This window comes from Dama dama, chromosome 11 (genome assembly GCF_033118175.1).
Source record: "Dama dama isolate Ldn47 chromosome 11, ASM3311817v1, whole genome shotgun sequence".
NCBI classification, from domain to species: Eukaryota; Metazoa; Chordata; class Mammalia; order Artiodactyla; family Cervidae; genus Dama; species Dama dama.
In genome coordinates, this window is record NC_083691.1 from 27,695,194 (window position 1) to 27,719,817 (window position 24,624).

General features: G+C 40.1%; 1 protein-coding gene across 6 annotated transcripts in view; it reads right to left on the reverse strand.

The window, feature by feature from the left end:
- Nucleotides 1–1,686: 1,686 nt before the first annotated feature.
- The window catches only part of LDAH (lipid droplet associated hydrolase), a 90,644-nt gene continuing 67,706 nt past the window's right edge, over nt 1,687–24,624 (reverse strand). For 3 of the 6 annotated variants that reach the window (XM_061154878.1, XM_061154879.1, XM_061154881.1), the window contains exons 6-7: nt 17,444–17,526; nt 1,687–3,949 (exon numbers count right to left, since the gene is read on the reverse strand). In XM_061154878.1, coding sequence (XP_061010861.1) covers nt 3,758–3,949; nt 17,444–17,526 — 275 coding nt within the window. In that variant the 3' untranslated portion in view covers nt 1,687–3,757. Of the gene's footprint in view, nt 3,950–10,049; nt 16,376–17,443; nt 17,527–24,624 lie in introns of those variants that run through there. The other 3 variants (XR_009694657.1, XM_061154880.1, XR_009694656.1) reach the window with 2 other exon arrangements.

A 24,624-nucleotide genomic window follows, 5' to 3' on the forward strand; every position in this document is an offset into this window, starting at 1 on the left:
CCTTTGGGTACCATTTCATAGAACATCTACCAGACAGGGTGCTAGATACTATATGCAAGACCTCACCTGACCCCATTAAAGACAAACAAAAACCCTTCCAAGCTCCTAAAGCTAATGCAAGTGCTTTCAAGGGTGAGGACAGTGGAGGCGGGGAGGTGAAGCCTCGGAACATCACACACCTAATAAATGAAAGACCCACAATTTGAAACACAGTCTTTATGTCTTCATTTACTTCCTAGAAGAAGTAATTCACTTTCTGGAAAAGAAGCAATAAGAGACAGATGCAGAAGGAAAGAGCATTTTTTTTTTCCAAATTATTATTTGTATACATTTCAAAATCATCTCAAACATACAGAAATGTTGCAAGAACAAAGAACATTTTTTTCCTCTGAACTATTTGAGTGTAAACTGACACAATGTTCTATGGCTCCGACACATTTTAGTGTCTTCACTGCAAATAAGGACATTCTCCTATTTAAAATAAAACCGCTGACATCAGATAATTACCATTGATCTCTTATTCCCATTTAAAAACTTTAGGTCCCATGCAATGAAGTTCTGCAAACTGTCCCAACACTGTTTTTTCTTTTTTTTTTTTAATATAACATCTAATCCAGAATCAGGTGTTACATTAAGTTGTTGTGTTCCCTCAAGTCTGGAATTAAACCTAATTTTAATATAAGGTAGGATAAAGACAAATCAAGACTTTGGAGGTCACTGGCTCTTCAAGGGTTGAGTGGAGAGGCCTATGGTAAGTGGGCTGTTGCCTTGAATGTCTGGCCACAAAAAGCCACAGGGGCAGCCTCTGCAGCTTCTCCCTCGTGGTCCAGAGCATACTGGGGACAACCAGTCATGATTTCCAGTGTAGGCCTTTTACTCAGCACTAGATAACCCCAGAGCAGATTATTAAACCTTTTAACAAGGACCATCCCAGTGGCTGACTGGCATACACAGGCAGAAATGCTTCTGGAAAATGGATTTCATCCATTGCCGACCAACTTTAGTCTTTATTTTATGTTATGATGATATTTAACAATCAGTAATACAGCCGATCTTTATTGAGAAGATACTCTTTGTCAGGCACTGTGCTAAATGCTTTCATTTAATCATCCCATTCTTCCAACAATGTGAGGTATGTATTATTATTAATCCTATCTTATGAATGAGGACACTGAGGCATGGAGAAATTAGATGAAGCTGTCCAAAATCACACAGATGGTAAGGCCTCCAGAGCCTTACCTTATCACCTCATATACATGCATGAACACTTGTTTAATTCTTCATGAAACAAAATGAGCTTCAATCTTCCAAAATCTGATCCTTCCCTCTCTAAAAGAAGCATTGAAAAAGTGGCTTTCAATTTAACCAAGAGGGTGCATGGGTGCTAAGTCACTTCAGTTGTGTCTGACTCTTTGCGACCCATGGACTATAGCCCACCAGGCTCCTCTGTCCACGGGATTCACCAGGCAAGAATACTGGAGTGGACTGCCTTTTCCTCTTCCAGGGAATCTTTCCAGAAATTGAACCCTCATCTCTTAAGTCTCCTGCATTGGCAGATGGCTTCTTTACCACTAGTGCCACCTGGGAAGCCCTTAATTGAGAGGCTATGACCTGAGTCTACCTCAGGAGAACGTGAAGCCTGTACCCCTCCTCCCCAACACACAGAGGTCAGGCCAGGCAGGATCATAAAGTGTGGGTAAAATATTTATTTTGAAAATTCATTTGGTGCTTAGATGATTAATAGGAATTACGAGCCAGTATCTTTTACTTTATCATTTTACTTATTATTTTTTAAGCTCTGGTAAACTTTGGTTTATCAGATATAATTTCATACATGTGGACTTCTGAAACATGAAGTAACATTGTAAAATAAGGCTAACAGAAACACTGGGTGTGTTATTCTTGATTCTAGTAGCATGATTTACCTAGTACTTGCTTAAGTGCTTCAGTATCTTATAGAGCATCTCCTGTATGCAAGGTACTTCAGAGTCCTGAGACCCAGCTCCTAACATTAGATTTCTAGAAGGCCTCTCCACACAGCTGCCAAAAAGGACTTTATGTATGCAGCCTTCTGCCAATGCCTTATACATCTACTGGCCCCTTTCTGGGGCTGAGAGCATGGTTTGCCTGGAACTTGGCTCCTCCCCTCTGAGACGTCATTTGCTCTGATGTGGAAGCCAGGCCAAAGGATCATATTTCATTCGACATTCACCACTGGGTTGGCAGCATATCAGAGCTGAATCTTTCATCAGAGGGCTTTAGGTTTTGAGAAGAAGGACAACATCCCCTTGTCCTTACGAAATGATAACACCATGAGGGATTTCCTCCAGGAGAAAAAATGGAATGTTTCTATCTATCATCAACCATCTCCACAGTCAGTGGATTTACTGGCTAATTAAATCCTAAGGTCCCAGGATTGAATCAATTGAGGGAAGGAAGCAATATTGTTAGCAAGCTCTAGATCAGAGAACAAGCTTCTTCTTTATTGGAACTCAAGGTGTCTGGAGAGGGTGAATTCACATAATTTAATGGGGTTTTTTTTTTTGGTTCATTAGTAAAACAATTTCTTTCCAACTAAGTGGAGAACTCATTTATGATGATCCTCTATTCAGCAATTTAAAGATGCCCTTTCAAAATTTACTTCCTGGAAGATTTTCAGAAGAAAAGAATCATTAATGTAGCTAACAGACTATCCTCAAGGTCTTTATAGCACTTGGCTCATTGCTGGTCTGCAGTGGAGTTTGACTGAAAAAATCACAGAATGGGCAGTTGCCTGTGGCAGGCAAGAGGTTCATGGGGGCAGCTCAGTGTCACCCCGTGCTGGCTCTGGAGAACGGAAGCCTGCAGGGAGCTCCCATCCAGGACTTACTGGTTGGCTGTGGAGGAAGGTATAGTTGGGATCCTTCAGTAACGCTTATTAGCTCTTAGTGGACCAGAGGAACGTCTGACGAGCTTTATTCGCTCATTACTGTGGCACGTCAGGAAGTCACTCGCCTCAGGGAAGGAGACAGGCAGTATGTCCCCTGCCACTGGCTCTGCTGGGCTTGTGCACCAGCAGCCAGACAGAAGGCTGACTTGGTGGTCTGAGACACGCGGCAAGGTAGTAAGAGGCAGGGTGTACAGGCTGTCCTGGTATCCAGTCTGATTTTGGTGATTTTAGCCAAGATCTGTGCAAAGTTAGTTGGGCTGACCTTCAGTTTCTGTCCTTAAGAGAGACCTGGGTCCACTGCCAAGCTCCACTGCTTGTCACTTCCTGGATGAGTGTATTCTTCTCATAATTTCATATGCTTCACATGTCTGACTATGCACTTGACATTCACTGGTCCTTTACATTTTCTACTAGATCTTTCACAGTTTTCTCTGGGGAGGGGGGAGGTGCTATTCTATATTGTAAATTAAAATAAAAAATTTAGATTTCCTTTTGTGCAATGATCTTGCCTATAAAAATTAAGTTGATGGTGCCACTGGGCATTTCGTGCACACATGAAAGACTTTGTTTAGATCACTGTGTTCCCTGAGTCTTGGGAATGTGTTGTTAATTCTAGGGAATATTGGTCAACTGTGTTTGTTGCAGTCTGTAGCACGCGGAGCTGGGAACTGAGTTTTTTAAGCCAAGAGGGTCTCACTTTTTTTCCTCTTCTAACATCAAATATTAAGATTAGACATTTACCCATTAAGTATACTATTTGCTACTAAGAGGCAGTATACCTACCGCCTCTATGTACTAGCTGTCGGTGTTCGCACCTTGTGTCAGTATTTACATTTTGGACAGATCATCCTTTAGCCAGTCAGCTACCATGTTGGCCACTTCCTGGAAAAAATTGAGGATAAACGCATGAGGTATTTTTTTCTCACAGAGTCGAATATCTCCTTCTGGAAAATCTTTCTTTATGTCGTCATAGTACTGTTTTGGACACCAACCGTCTGTAGTACCATAGTAAAATATAAGCTAGAAGACAAGACAAAAACACTTTATTAGAGTTCCCCTCCCAGCATGGATCTGACACAAGCAACCTACGACACTTTGAAAACAGCCCCTGCAGCTGGCCCTGTACTCTGGTCCCAAAGCTTGCTGTGGAGAGTGGCTCTCTCAAGGCAGTGAGCCTTCATGGTTTATGGGAGTGAATCTCGGCATCTGATGTTAAGAAACCCATGTAGGGAGAGTCCTGTGTGATACATCACCCATGATCCACTGAAAGGATTCGCCAGCAAAGTAGTATATGTTGTGGTTGGGATGGACACTGGAAAGTGTGCCAAGAGGGGCAAGGAAGAGTTATTGAGACATACATGATCACTGAGTGACTTACAACCATTCACTACGAATAACAGTTTTCATACAGCCACATGCTAGGCACATGGGACATGTTTGTTGAATGTACACAAAGATGAATCAGACGGACTCAGGTTTCTCAGCGTAGCAGATGAATTGTGATCAGAACCCTGAGGGTGTCTGTGACATTTCTACAAACAGGCTCCATGGAGCAGCGAGAGAATGCTGATTTGGGAGGAGGCGCTATAATCATCCTTCAGATGACAGCAAGCAGGTGGGATGGAGAGAGAGCTTCCTTTGAGGAGGCATGCCTAGGATGCTTATTGAATACTGGATCTGCCCCAGCCTCTGATACACAAACACACACCCATCCATGTGTGCAGTCGCGGCCGACTCTTTGCGACCCCATGGGCTGGAGTCCACCAGGCTCCTCTGTCCATGGAATTTTCCAGGCCAGAATACTGCAGTGGCTTGCCATTTCCTTCTCCAACACATATGTATATACATGTACATATGTGTATATATGCACACATATGTGCATATGTTTATGGGCACTGAATTATATATACACACACATAAATATATATGTGTGTATGTATATGTATATTCACATATACATCTATAAGTATATATATACACATACATCTTTATCTCAACATCTAGCCCTAAGCTGCTGTTCTTTATCAAAAAACTATATTCTACTTCTGCATTTTTGAAAAAAAAAAGGCAACAAAAGTGAAATCTTATTCAGAAAGGTACATACAAGTAATTTCTACACACACACACACACACACACACACACACACACACATACACAAACCCTAATTTTTTGGCCCCTCTGACATCTGTCATCACTGGAAAAAAAGAGTTCTGCCTGGCTCCAGCCCTTAAGTGGCTCCAGCCCTTAGTTACAGTCACTTATACTTCCACAACACACCAAATCAGCTCACTCATTCAAATGCTTAATCATTAATCTGTCGGGCAAATACTTATTGAGCATCTTCTCTGTACTAGGAACCTGGAAAACAGGTAACAAGGGGGAGGAAGGATTGGAGGCGCCGCGCACACAAGGCAAGTAGCCCGGATGAGGGCGTCTGGTGGGAACCAGTGGGCAGGAGAGGTTCCTCAGGGCACTGAGGCCCAAGCTGAGTCTTCAGTCTGGGAGGGCGCCCTGTGCAGAGCATACCAGCAAATAAAAAGTATGAAGGAGCACGGCACACTTGGACATTGGAAGTAATTAGAACTGGTTAGAATATGGGTGGTGGGAGAGGAGGTGGAGAGAAATGAAGTCCTGAACAGCCTCTGAGCCCCACTAAGGACGTTGGACCTTGTTCTGAAGTCCACAGGAGCTAACAAAAGACTTCACACACTGAAGTGACATGACTGAGTCTGTGTGGTAGGAAACCTACTCTGGCTGGGATGACGAAGAGAGACCTCTGGAGGGGATCAAGTAGAGGAGGGAGGAGGATACGGGAAATAAATGTTAGTGCCCACTGGGTTAATTTTCTCTTTGGATCATTAAATCCATATCGGAATAAGGAGAGGTGAAGTCAATCTTATAAAAATACCAGCCTTTAGTATAGTAACATTATGGCATAACCAACATTCAAAGAGATGGTTAATTAAGAAACACTTTAAAGGGGAGAATATTTAATGTAGCACTCCAGAGAGTCAATTACTAACAACTCAACCTTGAGTTGTAGACTTATTCTGAATCACTTCATAGAGATTTTTCTGGCTCTCACCTGGGATTTAGTCGTGAAAGCTGCAAAGGATCTGTGGCTCATAGATTTCTCACTTAACTTACTCTTCTTATTCTCCTATTTTTCTCACTACAACCATTTTTGGGCATGCCAAAGTACCAAAACCAGAATTCATTTTGCCAGGATTCTTAGCAGAGTATGAAGTTGCTTTTGTTTCCTAGAGAACGAGAGTTGCCAGGTTCTTTTTCCCTGGTGCTGGTCTCTCTATGGCTCTAAAATGCTGCAACTTCACAACCAGTAGGTGATGATTCTGGCCGGCTGTGGACAAATAAGTTCCTCAAAATTTCTCAGCAACCACCCTACCACAGCTTTCCCTTGAAATACTGTCAGGAGTACAAGCTGTCTGCAGGCATTAATGACCTACTAATAGGGCTAATAACTTCAGGTTCCCTCTAAACCACTCCCTACTCTTAGCACCAAGAATCCTTTAAATTATATCCAGGAAACAGCATCTGGAACAGTCATTATGCACAGTTGTTCAGCACTTTCTCAGAGTATGAAACATACTTTGTTAAACAGAGTATGTTTAAACATACTGTGTTTAAAAATCTGGAAATTAAAAAACAACAACAACAAAATCTGGAAATTCAAAATTCAGGCTTGGGTTCGTGGCCATCAGGTCTGTCTGTTCCTCTGCTCCAGAGTGCTCTCTTCTCTCACCAAGAAGAGTGCCTTGGGAGTCCTAATGCTAGTACAGGCTACGGTGGTGAGGTTGTGTGAAAAACCCTAATACAAAAGGTCAGTGAGAAAGAAAGCAATGCAAAAAATATCGCTCCCAATGAAGTCTCTGACAAGGAGGACAGCATCATGGTGGCATCTGCAATTTGCTTTCCACCTACCTCTTCAAAGACTATTTCTATGATGCATTTACTTTTCAGTGAGGCAATTATAACTTGAAATGTCTCCATTGAGAAGTCCAACACTGGGGAAACACCATCTCTTTTCTCATGCATGAAGGTGTCAGACAGTTGAGCAGGAATAATAAATATGGATTACAGGGACATACACCTACCTTCAGGTATCAAGAGACAAGTCCTGTCCAAGTAGTTATGGAGCAAGCACTGCCCAAGGCATGTACTAGAAATCTCAACACAAAGTGATGTCAGTGTTGAAGACAGTGTTAACAATGAGGATCACAGATTCCTCATACATTCATTTGATTTTACCTCTCAGTCCTCCATGACTATGATTATTTTGAGGAGGGGCTGTATCTGGTTACATTTCTAAGTGATAGTGGGGCAAGGTGGTTTTGTTTTTTAAGTTCTTCTTCAGGCTATATTCAATGAAGGGCTCTGTAAGAAAATCTTGGCTTATAAGTCAAACACGTGGTTATTTCTAATGCCTTTACATATATTGGCTCAAGATACTTCCTGTTCCCTCTGGATTTTAAGTCACAGGCAATAGATCTGAACAGAGGACTCTGCACCTGTAGCCCTAAACAGGAAACTGGAAAAGTATGGGGTGTGTGGAGGTAGTGCTGGGGGGTGGGGAAGGACAGGTGAAGTAGAAAGAAGGAAATAAGCAGACACCAAAGCATAGTGGTTAAGAGTGTATACCATTACTATTAATACACTGATATGGAAAACTGAATCGCAACAAGTAATGATGTCCTAAAGAAAACAGAATAATTTGTAATAACAGACTCTATGTTAAGTTTTATGTTCACTGAGTTCTTACAATAATATTTTACAGACAAGGAAATTTAGGCTTAGTGAACCAACGTGCTTAAGTTGAAACAATTAGTGAATATAACCCAATGAAAAATTCAGTTATAAATCCAGAGACAGCATTACTAGTCAGAATCTTATATTACTGTTTACGATTAAGAATAAACAGAACCATGGAATGAAAACACAAACCTGAAGACTGAGAAATCTTAAACTGGTTATGAAACCTAACTGAATGTGATAGTCTCCGACAGGTTAAGTCCATGTAGTTCTTCTAGGGTGCTGCATGTCATAATACTATGAAAATACTTACTGTTAACTAAGAATCTCAGGCTATCAGTAGGATGTTTAAATCAAACGTTTACAAGAAAACACATCATTTCCTATAGTATTTTTCCTTGGCACTTGCTTTAATATGCATGGGAACTGTTCAAGAGTATACATTATTAGAGATGGAAATTATTGTATTTCTAAATTGTTATGTTAAGTAATCATTTCTCTATTAAATAGAAAGTTTAATTTTCTCAGTTCTAGATTCTGATTGTCCAGGACTGTGCTTTTGCTTTTCTCTGGGTACCTTCCACAATAAGGTGGAATTATGGTTACTAACATTTCTGTACTCTCAGACATATTTTCTTTTAACTCTTCTGTTGCCCCTAAGGAGATATGTCCCTGCTAAAATGTCCCTGTGAGTTGTTGAAGCTTGCCCCCATATAGGAGCCACAGTTGTCTTTTCTCATGTATTTTTTTCTTTTAGCTTTTTACTGCTGAATCTGACAGATTCACAGCATTTCCACCCAAAATGACTCTAAATTTATATCCCACCTGGCACTGGCTAAGTGGTTGAAACTCAGAAGTAAGACAGCTCTGCCTTAGAGAAGCTCCAGAGTAGGCAAGAACACAGGCAAGTACAAGCTGCCCTTGAACATAACAGGTAGAGAGAGGCATGAACAAAGTGCTGTAGGAGGAAAACCTGACTTCTGATCCGAGGGACGCAGCAAAGTTTCGTTTTAGTATACATGGAGTTGCTGGCTTTTATGCATTACTAATAGAGGGTTTATTGTAAGAACGGAAGACATACTAAAACCCACCTTATAACACAAGTTTATATGTTTGATTTAACTAAGTAACAAAAATCACTTTCAATGATTTATCAACATCTTAAGATATTAAACACAAAGAAAAGCCATACACACAAATCTCTGGTGATAATAAATATTATTCAGCTATAAATAAAGAAGGAAATCCTGCCATTTGTGACAATATAGATGGACCCTGAGAGTATTATGCTAAGTGAAATCAGACATAGAAAGACAAATATTGTATGATCTCACTTATATGTGGAGTCTTAAAAGGTTAGGTAGGTGGTGAAGGAAATGGGTGAAGGTTGTCAAAAGCTATAAACTTCCAGTTATAAGATAAATAAGTTGTGGGGATGTAATGTATAGCATGGTGACTACAGTTCACACTATACTGTATATTTGAAAGTCAGTAAGAGAGTAGACATTAAAAGTTCTCATCCCAAGAAAAAATTTGTAATTAAGGTAATGGATGTTAACGAAACCTGTGATAATCATTGTGCAATATATACATATATTGAATCATTATGTTGTACACTTTAATACAATGTTATATGTCAATTCTATCTCAATAAAATCAGGGGAAAAAAATCTATCCAAATTCATTCTTTCTAAGCAGTAATTCACTAGGACTGCAGGTGTCATAGGAATTGCTGGACAAGAACAACAGGCTCCTCTTTCTATCCTCCCCCCAAAGTCAGACACCTGAGCCTTGACCCTGCAACGTTAAAGGAAACCTATTTTGTAATACAAGCATCTCTTTTCAGTTACTTAAAAATCCCATCCCTCTTGGGAATAGAAGAATAACAATCACAAAGCTTTAACCAATTCACTGTAGTCTTTCTGAGCAATCATTTAAAAAACTTTTTTAATTGGTGGAAAATTGCTTAAATGTTGTGTTGGTTTCTGCCATAGAACAATGCAAATCACTCATAATTATTTATATTTTATATATAATATATATAATATATATAATATGTATGTATATGTATATAATATAAAATAAAAAATATATGTATATTATATTATATAATATTATGTATACTATAATAATATACATGTATTATATATATATGTACGCATATCCCCTCCCTCCTGAGCCTCCCTCCCTTCCCCCCACCTCACCCCCTAGGTCATCACAGAGCGGCAGGCTGGCCTCCCTGTGTCATATAGCAGCTTCCCACCAACCATCTATTTTGCATATGATAGTGTATATGTTTCAATGCCACTTTCTCAATTCATCCCACCCTCACCTTCCCCTGCTGTGTCCGTAAGTCTATTCTCTACTAGGTTTATCAGTACCATTTTTTTAGATTTTATATATATATGCATTAATACACAATCCTTGTTTTCCTCTTTCTGACTTAGTTCACTCTGTATAAGAGGCTGAGCAACCATTTTTAAGAACCTGAACAATTGCTGAAGAAAGGGAGAGAGTTTAGAAAATTCATTGTCCAATTTACCTTGCTTCCTTTCTTTCCTTCATCTAGAACTCGATCAATTATCATTCTTAAAAAAAAAAACGAGAATTAAAATCCCTGAAGATTAAAAAATGTGGCCGAGGACAGAGGGGAACACACGATCCTTCAGGAGCACTGAGCCCTGCTCCCCCTGCAGGCACTGGAGGAGGTCCAAGCAGGTTACAGACTGGGCCACTCTCCAAGAAACTGGAAAAATCATGCATCGAAAACCTTGCAAAGTGGGGCTCTCTTGTCTCTGCACGACTCACGTGTAAAGGGCCAGAGTCTGCTCATTCCCAAGTGGAAGTCACTGGGGCATCGATACCTAGTTCCATCTCTTCCTTACGTGGGACTGGAGTGAGGAGCTGACCCAAGGCTTCCTCTGATGAAGCAACAAAGTATGTGGCACCGGCAGCAAACTTATCTCCCTGTGCGTCTGTTTCTCCCTGGTTATATGCCTCAGGAAACCGGCAGATGAGAAGGGTCTTGCTTAACTAACTTAGAGGAACGGCCAAGGCCAGCTTACCTGAATTCTAAAGGCACCAGGGGACTGGAAGTTCTGGTAAGGATTAAGTAATACTGTGTTTTCCTTCACTGCTGCTCCCACACAACATCTCCCTTATCTTATAGGAAGAAGTGGTCAGAATGGGACTGGCTACGTATAGTATTACGAAAATCTTTCAATACAGAATGAAAACATCTGAAGGGATGGGTGAAAGTGAAAGTTGCTCAGTCATGTCTGACTCTCTGTGACCCCATGGACTATACACAGTCCATGGAATTCTCCAGGTCAGAATACTGGAGTGGGTAGCCTTTCCCTTCTCCAGGGGATCTTCCCAACCCAGGAATTGAACCCAGGTCTCCTGCATTGCAGGTGGATTCTTATCAGCTGAGCCACAAGGAAAGCCCAAGAATACTGGAGTGGGTAGCCTATCCCTTCTCTGGCGGACCTTCCCAACCCAGGAATTGAACCGGGGTCTCCTGCATTGCAGGAGGATTCCTTACCAACTGAGCTGCCAGGGAAGCCCTGAAGGGGGTGGGTATGGAGAGAACAAGTTAGGTAAAGTCTTTTTAAAGTACTCAGAGGTATACCTAGGATATGACTAACTTTATAATAATAATAAACTTTTGTTCAATGCTTAGTATATGCAAGGTCTTTATATGAATTATATGTAGTATTACAGGTTTGGAACAACTGTATAAGAATAGATACTATTATTAAACCATTTTGTTGATGAAAAAAAGGGGACACAGTAAAGTCTAGTAACTTAACCAAGGTCACCTAAGCAAGCAAGCGGTGGAGCTGGAGCGTGGACCTCAGGTAGTGACTCTCAGGACTCTGCTTCCCATATGCTCATCCTCCTCTGGATCACGCTCCTCTAGAAAACTCCACCAGAAAAGCTCCAGGGTGTGCTGACACAAAAGTGCTTCAGATGGAGGGCTCCAGGTCCAAATGACTGAGACCCAAACAGACTATCTATTTATCCAGGATGATTATGGTATTCTGAACAGGCTTCAGATTGAATAGGCAGAACTAACACAATCAGTTTCAGGCTGAGGCTGGCGGAAAGGCAGTCCTGGTTAGCAGGGTCCAGGGAGCGCGTCCTATGCTCAGCTAAGCGGGACATGGGCATGTCCGAAGGATTTGCATGCCCAGGTCTGCAGAGAACGGTCGCGAGGTTTGTTCGTTCCCAAAGGCAACATGCGCCTCTGGGCTCGGGTGGGCTAAGCAGGACGGGGCGAGTATAGCGGAGGCGGGTCCCTGTTCCTGAGGACCCTCGGCCCCTTTCCCAACCACACCGTGGCCCCAGGCTGGCCCTCTGGGGGCAGGGGCAGCACCATTTGCAGGCAGTCCTCTTACCGCTGCCCACTGTGGTCAGAAAGCAGCGTCTCGTGTGCTCTCACTGGGAACGATTTCAGAGCCCTATTGACTGATAGTGATGCTTGAATTCCGCCTGGCAGTAGCACACACCAGCTGTTTCCATGAGCCTAGGCCAAGGATGGTCACGGCAGTTTAGAATTTCCCTCCTAAGTGAGTTTTAAATGAAAACTTCAAGTTTGTAAACCAAACACTAATTCACTTTTCTGTGGAAGAGACATACATCCCCTTGTAGTTGAGAACAATGACAGAGCAAGGGAACGCTGACCTCCTGTTTGCCTCAGACACGCCAGGTGCCTCATAATGCAGAGCATACCCCGGGGGCTCCCAGAAGGATTGGGATTGGGGTGGCGAAAATGTACAGTTGATGCTCTTGCTTTGGTTTACTCCATCCTGGCTCACATTCCCGTACCTCCCCCGCCCCACTCCCGTCTTAGTCATTAGCTCCTCTCTTTCCTCCCAGTTTTTTAGCTGTGTTCCCCAAGGATCAGCCTTTATATGTCTTTTCTCCTCATTCTACATATTTCCTTGGGTTACTATTACCCATGCTCAGGACTCCAAATATATCCTCATCATTCCCAAATCAAAGTTCAGCCCAGATTCCTCTTCTAGGCTTCCTATCCACATATATCCAGCTACCTGCCAGACACGTGTCCCTGGGTATCCCACAGGTATATCAAACAAAAGGACTAGAAGGAACTACTTTCTCAACCAGCTCCTGCAACTTGCTGGCACTTCTCCTCCCATATTCCCTAACGAGTTACAAAATCCAAATGCAGAGAAATAATCTTACTCCATCGCCATGCTTTCATGATCTATGAGCGCTAAGTGTCTTTGATTCTACTTCCTGGATCTTTCCAAATTCTACCCCTATCTTTACCCCCAACTTCCTTGCCTTAGTTCTTAGAAAAAGTCTTCTAAACGGTTTTCCCACCTCAAATTTCATTCTTTTCCAACATTCTGATACGCATTTTTCCAAATAATTCCCCTCACTGGTTAATCCAGCCACATTCCTTGGGCTAACTGATATGAACTGGTACCTCTGAACTGACTGACTGTTCACAGATGGCGTATGTTCTGATGGGTCAGTGGTTAAGGGATATGGTTGTCAAACCTCCTGAACATCACCTTGATTATTACCCTCCTTCTTAAACCCTTTAACTTCCCAACAACTCAAAATAGTCTCTTTAGTGTAGCACACCATGGCTTCTTATTCTCAGGCCAGTGCCCAAGCCAGAGTTAATACCACATTGCCTAAGCTTCTCCAGGGCCTCATAGCAAAGCTTCTTCACCTGGGGTCCACAGGTCCACACACGTTCATGGGTGGATGCAGTAGTGGTTGTAGGGAGAGGGTAATGTGAACTTGGATAGGAAAAAGAATGCATCCTTTTTTGCTAACCTCTAACCATGATTTCAGAAGGATTAGAAATATCTATTGTTTGTCATCTATAAAATTACTGAAATCTTCACATTACAGTACACTGGTTGTAGGTAAACTAAAAGTTTTTATGCACGTCACTACAAATTTACAATAGTAATTCTGACTGATAGTATATCTCATTTATTTTGTTAGTAAAGATGCACATAATATACATCACAAATATGCTTTTAATGTATTTGGATAGTGATACTTCAACATAACTTTTTGTGGTAAAAAATATACTTCATGCACTTAAAAAAATATTATTCTGAGGAGTCCATCCATGACACAGTCAGAGAGATCCATGGCACAAAAAAGGCTTAGAATCTATACTCTCAGAGCTTTCCTGTCCATCTGTCTAGTGTACATTAACTGATTGTTCAAATATGACGCACTGTGCTAGGCCACACGGACACCAAGATGAGAAAAACCTTCAAAGAGGGTGGGGGTGGGATCTGATTATTTAAATGCCGTGTGAGAAATGCGATATCATAACTCTACATATGGAGCCAGGGGTGCTGAGGGGAGGGACTTCTAACCAAAACCCGTGGCTGGGGAAGGCCTCTTAAAGAGGACAATGGAGACAAGTCCTAAAGGGCAGGTAGAATGTAGTCAGGTGAGGGAAGAACACAACCTGTGATGCCACAGGCCCTGCTCTACTCTTTGGGAGACAACTGAGTCTGATATCTTTGCTTCCGGAAAAGGAAACAATCGTATGTAGTGCTGAAGCACAGCTGACTCTGGGGGGAAAGTCTCCAGACCTAGGAAAGAAGGAAGACAGTCAGCTCTGGAAACTTTTCAGAGTTAAAAAGGCCCATTAGCTTCAAGAAGATTAAAAAGATCTCCTCATATGGAAATGCAGTGGTAAAAAGTTTGAATTTAGATCCAAAGCCTGCTGATTATGACAGTGCTCTAGAGGAGGAGAAAGAGTCCAAAGGCCATCCACATGAGGCAGTAAAGTGACTGTTTTTAGACGAATTTTACTGTGGCTTCCTGCCTGGATGGCACAAAGATAGATTTTCCAGAACTGTTTTAAAAGTTGAATAACAGATAAAAATTGAATGATTTTTGCAACAAAACGTGTGGCTCAAAACATCCTCAAAATGGGCAGTCCTGAACAGGAAAGACGTTTCTGAATGCTTATGTTTGGGCTGAGATGGGACAGAGTATCTGTGACTACAATGACCTAAAACAGGGATATGGGGACTTCCCTGGTGGTTCAGTACTTAAGAATCCATCTTGCAATGCAGGGGATGCAGGTTCGATCCTTGGTCAGGTAACTAAGATCCCACATGCTGTGGTGTAGCTAAAGCCAATATGCCATAACTAACACAGTCTACATGTTGCAATGAAAGATCCTGCCAAGGGTTGTAACTAAGATCTGATGCAGCCAAATAAATAAATAAACATTAAAAAAAAATAAAATAGGGATATGTCTAGTCTTGGGAACTGATTTTCAAGTCTGACTAATTATCAGGATTGTTTGGAGGGCATGGGGAAATGCCCACTATTTTGCTAGAACCATGTGCCCTTTCGTTTCTTTACTTTCTCAAGCAGACTGGGACATATGTTGACTCAACTTGTTACCAATATTAAATTACAGCATGTTTCCTTTTTTTTTTTTTTTTTCATTACAGAAACAAAAAAATGGCAATAAACTTCCTGTCTTTTTATACCTCATTTCACGTAGCAATTGGAACTGTATTATTCTGGGGGAGAATTCAAATGTGGCTGGCAGAGAGGGTAGTCAATTAACTGCAGGTAGTTTTGCATCATTAAACTAAACATGCCTTGCTTTCCAAAGTTTCATGAATACATTCAATGCTATCTTTTTTCTTTTTTTCAATGCTATCTTAAAAACAAAATAAAACCATTCCTTCTAGCTGGAAAGGTTTAGCCCTGTGACTGTGTGTTAACATTAACCTTGAAATGCCTGCCATCTACCATTATACCTCCATATTTCTCCCACAAAAGTTTCTGCAAAGTACAGTCCTGACACCGTTACCATGAGCGGTCCTCTATCTGGGAATGATTACACTTGCATATGGATTTAACTTAGGACGGGAATAAGTTAGCACCTTCCTTTGACCTCTTTCTGAGCACAACATACAAACAGAATCCAGGAATGATGAGTACTTCGCAGCAGCTGGCTTCCACAGGTGGTAAGACAGAATATGACACATGACGGGTCGAGTCATTCAGCAAGTGTCAATTTCGGAAATGAGCATCTGCCAGTCTTCTTCGTAACTGGGAACTGAGTTGTTTTCATGAACTTCTAGCCTTGTGAACTTAAATGAGGCTTTGAAACAAATTCACTTATAATTTAAATAAAAAATAAAATACTGTTTTTCTTGCATTTTCACAGACATCAGGGACTGGAAACAGTTGCAAGCCCTGGAAAGAGGGTCCCTATGAGGCCCCAACCTCCCCCATTCAGCTAGTGAGGGTATCCTCTGTCTTCAAAATTTCACTCTTCAGCCAACTGCTATTTTAGAAATATGATGACCACTGTGGTCATAAGACAAACAGACTGGCACTTTCAAAAGTCCTCTCTGGGTGAAGCTACGATAGATCAATATTCTAAAAATATTTTTTTAAGAACATATACATTTCTTGCTTTAAGATAACTTTATTGGGAGGTTATAGAAATATGAATTAACTGTAGGCAAGTTTAAGTCAAATGTCTCAAAGTTTATGGAGAGATTCTAAACATAGCAGAGTATCTAAGATTTTACTTGCAGATTGTAGGTTCCTGGGCCCTGTTAGAGCTGGTCACTCAGTGGGGCTCATTTCACTGCATCCAGCAGATGTCACAGTTCAGCACTGACTACAAAGTTCTATATTAGCACAGTCCAACAGAAATACAAAAGCACGCAGGTAATTACCAAAAAAACTCTGGTTAACTATATTTTACAAAAAATGTTTAGTGTATTTTCTAATAACAACATTTTTTAAAGTGTCATATAAAGGAACGGATGAAATTACTTTTAATAATATATTGGATTAGCCAAAACGTTCATTCAGCTTTTTCTGTGACATCACACAGAAAAATCTGAACAAAATTTTTGGCCAATCCAATATATTATTTAACGCAGTGTATCTAAAATATTACCATTTTCAACATGTAATTAATATATAAACATTAATGAAATATTTTACTTTTTTTTTTGGTACTAAGTTTCTGAAATCCAGTGTGTATTTTATACTTATGGCACAGCTCAATTCAGAGGAGCCATGAATAAACCCCATGTGGCTAGTGGCTATCATGTTAGATGGCACAACTCTATCCTATTCAGAATGGACAGACAGGCAAACAATGACAGGGGAGTACCAGGGCCATCTAAATTCTAGGATGCTTCGACACATCCTAAACCACAGCCCCTCACAGTTTCAGAAACTAGTACTTTCAAATATGCTTGTATTAAGGTTTTATCACTTACAGCAGCAACTTAAAAGTGCTAACTATTTCAATCGTTCCCTTTCCGCACCTGCTTGTATAGAAAACTGGTCTTGATGTCAGAACTGGGCATTCCTACACTAGTGCATTGGAGAAGAAGAAAGACGGGCTTACTGAGTCATCAGATCACAGGAATGTCAGTTCTTTTCCAATGTTTCGCTTATATTTTAAAATAACTTTTTTTCCCCATAAATATTATTGTGAGTCTTTTCAGTACAAAGCTCTAGAGAGAAGTATTAATTCTAAAAATAAACCCAACAAAAACAGGTGGTAAAACATATTTAAGTAACTATGCAGTCAGCTTTACTTACGTTCTATGCAGCTTTCAAGGACTACATTAACGTTAACTAGAACATGATCTGAAATTTACAAACCCTTGAGGTCTTACAAATTCTAACCAACTCTAGCCTTTCATCTTCAGTAAGTACTACAGCACTAAAGTGATTACCTTAGATAAATGTTCTTTGATGGTTTCGTTGTCTCTCTTCACTACCTCCCTCATTTCTTGGCTCCCAAGGTAGGCAGCGTTAACTACATTAAAAAAAAAAAAAAAAGACAAACATTTAGAATATATAGAACAAACACAAATGTCAAATTAATTGTAGTCAATTCCTGTGTCACCCTTTTCTTTTGGCAAGTGCTACGTGATGTGAAATGTCAGGGAGGCCAAGAGAGGCGTGTGAGTCAGTGACATGCACTGACCTGGAAACAAGGGCATGCCCTATGGAAGGCTCTCTCTTACCTTCACCTGGCTTTCTCAGCAGCAACGTTTAGCTGTATGATGGCCTAATGTCAGATATCACAGCAGATGTGTGTCACTGTACCTGATCAAGGTATTGTTATGATTTAAGGATTAGAATCACACATTTTAACAGACAAATCATGCACATCAGGGAAACCACACACAGTTGCAAACATTAAAACATCTTGGTAATGTTTTTTTAGAAAGGCCACAACTATAAAGAATGTTTGTTTTAAAATAGGTTTAAATGATCTTTAAGAGTTAGTTGTTAATGACGGTCAGTCCTATTATACCTATTATATGCAAAATAGGTACAGTGAACCCCATTTTCAAGATGACAAATATCTGGAAAGAAGGAAGAAAGCCAGTGATAATCCAAATTTGTGGCTTCCCTGGAAGCTCAGTGGTAAAGACTTTCTGGTACTGCTACACAAATTTTCATTTGATTCTCTGTGCCTTGAATTCCACTTTGGTTGGTGTTATTACTGCTAGTTTGCTTTCTTTTTGGCATCATCCTCCTATTTGTCTTTTATCTTTAATCTTTTGTCATTTTAAGTATGTCTCTTGAAATCATAAGTGGATCTTTTTAAAAACACAGTTTAAAGTCTCTCTCTCTTAAATAAAGGACTTAACATACTTGTGTATATTGATATAAAAGATAGTTGGTCTGACTCCAGTCAGGAGGCAGAATAAAGTAATAATAAGGTTCATAGCAGAAATTTATCGAATTGAGACCAGAAAAACAAATGAGAAACTAAATGAAACTAAAAACAGGTTCAATAAAACTGATAAATCTCTATAGCCAGACTGTTCAGGAAAAAAATGTGAGAATACATAAAACATTACCAATATCAGGAATGAGAAATGACAACCCTTCAGATACTACAGACATCAAAAGGATCAGTTCAGTTCAGTTGCTCAGTCATGTCCAACTCTTTGCGACCCCATGGACCACAGCACGCCAGGCCTCCCTATCCATCACCAACTCCCCGACTTTACTCAAACTCACGTCCATCGAGTCAGTGATGCCATCTAACCATCTCATCCTCTGTCATCCCCTTCTCCTCCTGCCCTCAATCTTTCCCAGCATCAGGGTCTTTTCAATGAGTCAGCTCTTTGCAGCAGGTGGCTGAAGTATTGGGGTTTCAGCTTCAGCATCAGTCCTTCCAATGAACACTCAGGACTGATCTCCTTTAGGATGGACTGCTTGGATCTCCTTGCAGTCCAAGGGACTCTCAAGAGTCTTCTCCAACATCACAGTTCAAAAGCATCAATTCTGCACTCAGCTATCTTTATAGTCCAACTCTCACATCCATATATGACTACTGGAAAAACCATAGTCTTGACTAGATGGACCCTTGTTGGCAAAGTAATAATAATCAGGTAATTTTGTGGACTTTGCCATGAAATTTAAAAACTCAGATGAAACAGTCTATACACAGACACAAATTTGAAGCTCACTTGACAACAGATAGGGGCTTCCCTGATGGCTCAGCAGTTAAGAATTTGCCTGCAGTGCAGGAGACGTGGGCTTGATCCCTGGGTTGGCAAGATCCCTTGGTGGAGGAAATGGCAACCCACTCCAGTATTCTTGCCTGGAAAAAAATCCCATGGACAGAGGAGCCTGGCTGGCTACAGTCCATGGGGTTGCAAAGAGTCAGACACAACTGAGTGACTAAGCATGCATGACAGTAGGTAACTTCAATAGTTCTTAAATTTGTAACTTAAAAACCTCTCCACAAAGAAAACTCCAGGGCAAGATAAGTTCAGTGGTCCATTCTACGAAACATTCAAAGAAAAAATAATATTGATTCTAAATAAATTCTTCCAGATATGACTACACATATATGGTTATTTAATTCTCGACAAAGGTAGCATTTCAGAACAGCAGAAATCAGGTGGTCTCTGGTAGGCAGAATTCTTAGACGACACAAACGATCCTTGCCCTTTTATAATCAATCCCCTCTGAGTGTGGGTGAAACCTGTGAGTAAGATGACATATTGCTCCCATGACTAGGTTATGTTATAAAGTGGAGACTTTAAGGGAGAATATCTCAGTGGGCCTGATCTAATCACATGAGTCCTTCAAAATCTGAGTTCTCTCTGGCTAGTGGCAGAAGAGAAAGTCACAGATTCAAAGTCCTAAGAGGATGAAATGCACCGCTGTTGGTTTGAAGATGGAGCACATGGGAGAAGGATATGAAACTAACCTCGAGGAGCTGAGAGGACCCCTTGCTGACAACCAGCAAGAAGATGGGGACTACAATCAAAAAGCCAAGTGAACTAGATCCTGCTGACAACCTGAATGAGCTCAGGAGTGGACTTGGGATATGCAGGGGGCATAAAAGAGGCTTGTGATATCCAAGCAATGGTGATTCTTGAGCTAGGTAGAAATTACATAGGAGTTTGCTTTCTGATCATTCGTGGAGGCAAACATTTTTATGTTTCAGGCACTTTTCTGCAGTGTTATTCTTGAATTAGTAAAATGTATAAAAATTCAAAAAATGTGTAAGGAATATTATATTTCTAAAAAGCAAAATTTTCATCAGGGGATGTACTTCACCCTTATTCTCATTTTTTTTTTTTTTTTCCTGGTAATTTCCCATCTAAGTACACTTTTTCGTTGTTTGCTTTTAGAAAGTAGAATACAAGTTTCCTTTCCAGTAACTGCTCCAAGGAAGCCATCCTTTTCTTCCCTCAGAAATGCTCGTAACACAACACCAGTGGTCAGAAACAATAATACCAGATAGAAGTGTAATTTCCTAAGGGGAAAACACATTTCTCCTGGCAATGGCTGTCGACAGCATTCCTGGAAACCCAGCAGAAATCAGAGTTTCAAGCACCACAGTGAAGGAAATATCTAGTAGTAGGAGTAATGGAAACAAAACATGAAGGGAGGAGAATGATTTAGAAGAATGGTACTTATTTACTTTCATTTCATAACAAATCTAAATACAGGTGTAAAAAACCTCACTGAGTCTAATGTTCTATTTTATTTGCTACCATCATCTTCTGAAATCTGCTTAGTTTAAATATCACTACAGGACTTCAGCTCACAGTGGAGTGGCAAAGGCACGAAACAAAGGCGGGCTAAAACCGGAAGGCCAATAGGACATTCATGTCACAGGCTAAATGCTATCACTAAATTCTCCAAGTAAACATAATCTGCAGCAGAAGGCTGCCTTCTGTTTAATTAACCTAATCACCTACCTTAATGCCATTTTGTCTGTCTGGAAAATTCCCAAGTCATCTTCAAGTCCAAATTCATTTGTCATCTCCCTTATTTACCTAGGTAGAACTAGTTTCTCGGTACCATTTCTGTATCTGTGTTCATACCAGTCCTAACTGTGATGTATTAAAATTCCTCACGTTGATGTCCTCTAACATGCTATATAAATATAAATGTAAATATACATATAATGTTAGGGTAATAATATATATACATATATATATATATATATAAATCTATCTCAAAAGACAGCTATATTTCATTTTTTCTCTCCAGTGATTATCCAGGTCCTTGGTTCATGGCAAGTGTCAGTAAGGGTTGTTAAATAAAATAAATGGGTAGGGACTGGGCTGGTGGTTTTCTTTTTAGGGGAAGGTTTGGGGGGAGGGTCAGGAGGAAAAACCTGCTGCCTTCCTTGAGGTAGAGCAAGAGCTGATGTCACAAGAGAGTCTAGATGCTGACATGGGGAAGCCAAGTTGGCAGGTATTGGTTGATCTGATTTATAAACAGATAGTCTTATCAATGTGACAGAGTTCATCAAAGTAAACACACAACTCAAGGCGTATGATTTTTAAAAAATAATACAACTTTTTAGAGGGGTGGATAATTTAAATATATATATGTGTGTATATATATATATATATATACACACATACACATAAACATCTATTGAAAAAAATATTAAAAACCTTCACTGAGTCATTTAATTCTAAACCAGAGGTGATATTCTAGTACCATATCTAATCACCTTTTGCCTAAATCCTAATACTGACCACACACACACAAAGTTTTTTTCCTTCACTGATGAATTTAAGGCTAAACTTTCATGAATAATTAAAGCTTAAATTGGCTTTTAATGGATTTTCCTAAGTTACACACAAAAATGAGAGACTAGGTAACATGCGAGTCTGGTTTTGTCTTATTCAAAATATTATTCTGCGATTAAGTCAAAAATATTCTGAGAAGAAATTTGTGATTCTTGAGTGAAGCTTATGTGTCAGCAGTTCATTGAATAGTTTTCAATTCATGTAACTGTACATGCTTTTAAAAGTTATTTACATGTTGATTAAGGAAAGGAAAGATTACAAAGTCTCTTTTACAAGAATGCATGCAACAAAAGTAATGTAATCTACCAGGAATGCCCTTTGTCTGCACTATGTTTTTCTAATTAGATAAGTGAAAGGAATTAAGACATCAATTTGGTCTAACAAAAAGACTCTAGAATATTTTTTAACGTTAATTATCTTGACCTGTGATACTGCTAAGCTAAAATATATTTGCTTTTAGCTTTGATCAGAAAATCCAATTTAGCTGTCTCAGTGAGAAGTCTATTTCTCATGAAACAGAAGAACATCTATTATAAAGAAAATACATAGTAGCAACTATTACAGAATTAAAATTAAAGGAAAAAAAATCCCATACATTTTCTTTAAAAGTAATATGCAAAACAATCGAGTTACATATATTGAACCGATGAACACATGGTGAAGTTTATAAAGTACACTAACTGAATTAGGGCCATTATTCTATCTTGTATGCTGGATAGGAAAGGAGGTTTTACTCAATCTGGTAAAGAGGGCTAATACACAGACTCTCAGCCTATAAGAACCACTATTTTTGCCAAAAGGACAACAGCATTTGAAATATTTGAACAGTTTGGTTCCTTGAACTTTTCAGACCTTGCTACCACAAAAAAATATGTGTATAAACTAAAGGATACAGAAAATCTGTTTCTATCCAGATAGGTCAGGATTTATTATCCACCGCTTGGACTGGCAAACTTCCTCCGTTTGTTTCTGTAAGATTTCTACTGAAGCACAGACATTACATAATGTGCAAACACCGCAAGTCCTCCTTTTAGGAGGTAAACTGGTCAGACTGGTATACTGGAGGTCATTGTCTGGATGATAGTCAAACTACAGAGAAGTAGGTCTGGAGGGTATAGATTTGACCACTGTGAATAATCTCAGATCTGGTATTCCTTTCCCCCGATGAGCCCTCTCTTTGTGTAAAATGAAAATCATGTCGTCAACTCAAGTGGTTGGTTGAAATATTGATTAATCTTCACCATTCATGGGATAAAAGCTCAGGAGGAATACACTAATCATCTTCAAGGGTCAGGGATTTATGAGTATCAGCCTTTCTCAGCTGGGACCTTCTTCCATTTGTCCTAATCAAGGTAACAGGAATCACTAGTGGGATGGCCAGGGCAAGACTGGGTAAAGGTAGGTTCTGTGGTAGCTATTGCGAGAAGAGGCAAGGGTGAATTGGTATCCAAAGGGGAGAGGTAAAAAGATGCTGGCTAGGATGATGGAGATGCTTGGTTAAGGATTAGCCTACTGTCATGAGTAGAAGATTGAACTAGGCATGTTTGTAGAGAATAAACCAAGAACACAAAGTAGAAAGAACACAGGTAATTCTTGCCTTCTTTCTCTTTACCCAAAGTTATTATAGATGGGGTGAGTAATGAGGGAAGAAAAGAGACTACTAAAGTACTGGTTACTTGGATGTTAGAAAGCCAGGTCTATCAATAGAAGGAAGAGAACAGAAAATCAGAGAAGGAAGGGATGTCAGAAATACAAGGGCTGTGCTTCAAAAGTTTGTTTGCAAGTTGGTTGTTTGGAACAGAGATGAAGCAATGTGGCTGAGTGTTTAGTCTGGTTTACAGTCTATTTTGCACATCGTGTAACTGTGCTATGGGAAAGAAATTCCAGTTCCCCCAAGCAACAGTGCAGATGGAGACCTCTGGTTGCCCTGAGTCATGGAGGGGAACGTGTCCTATGCCCAAACTGTCTTGCTCCTTGATGCCTGCATTCAGGGCTCCCAAAGACTCAGGAGGAGTCAATCACTGCAGCTGAAAGGAAGATTCCTTTCTCTTGAGCACAACTTATGGAACCTACTTCTTCAAGAGGGTATTTATAATTGTGGTGTAGAAAAACTGAAAAAAAATCTTTACATAAGTATCTGTTTTAATAGAAAAATATTAAACACATCACATGTCATATGTAATGTGTTATATAATCACTAAATATATATAGGAAAACAAGGAAAACTTCCTTAACATCCCATGTCTTGATTTGGGTTTAGAGAATACCACTAAAGAGGCAGAAGGGAAGCACAGGGCTATCTAATGTCTGTCAGAAACCCAGATGTTTGGGGTGAAGCGTTGTATGTGCGTGCGTGCTTAGTAGCTCAGTTGTGTCAGTCGTGTCCACCTCGTCGCGACCTCACGGACTGTGGCCCGCCAGACTCCCCTGCCCCTGGGATTTTCCAGGCAAGAATACTGGAGTGAGTTGCCATTTTCTACAAATTAAATCCTGTTAGTTGATACTGTTGCTGAATTCATCTATATCCTTGCTAACTTTCTGTCCTATCATTCTACTGATTGTGGAGTGGGGTATTTACGTATCCAGCTGTAATTATGGATTTGTCCATTACTCCTTTCAGTTGTATCAGTTTTTGCCTCAGGTATCTTGCAGCACACTTGTTTTGTACATACACATATTAGAATTACTATGACTCCTTAGTAGACTAACTCTTTTATTATTATCATTATGTAATGTCCCTCTCCATTCCTGGTAATTTTCTTTGCTCTGAAGACCACTTTATCTGATATTAATATAATCATTCCTGGTTCATTTGATTAATGTTTGCATGA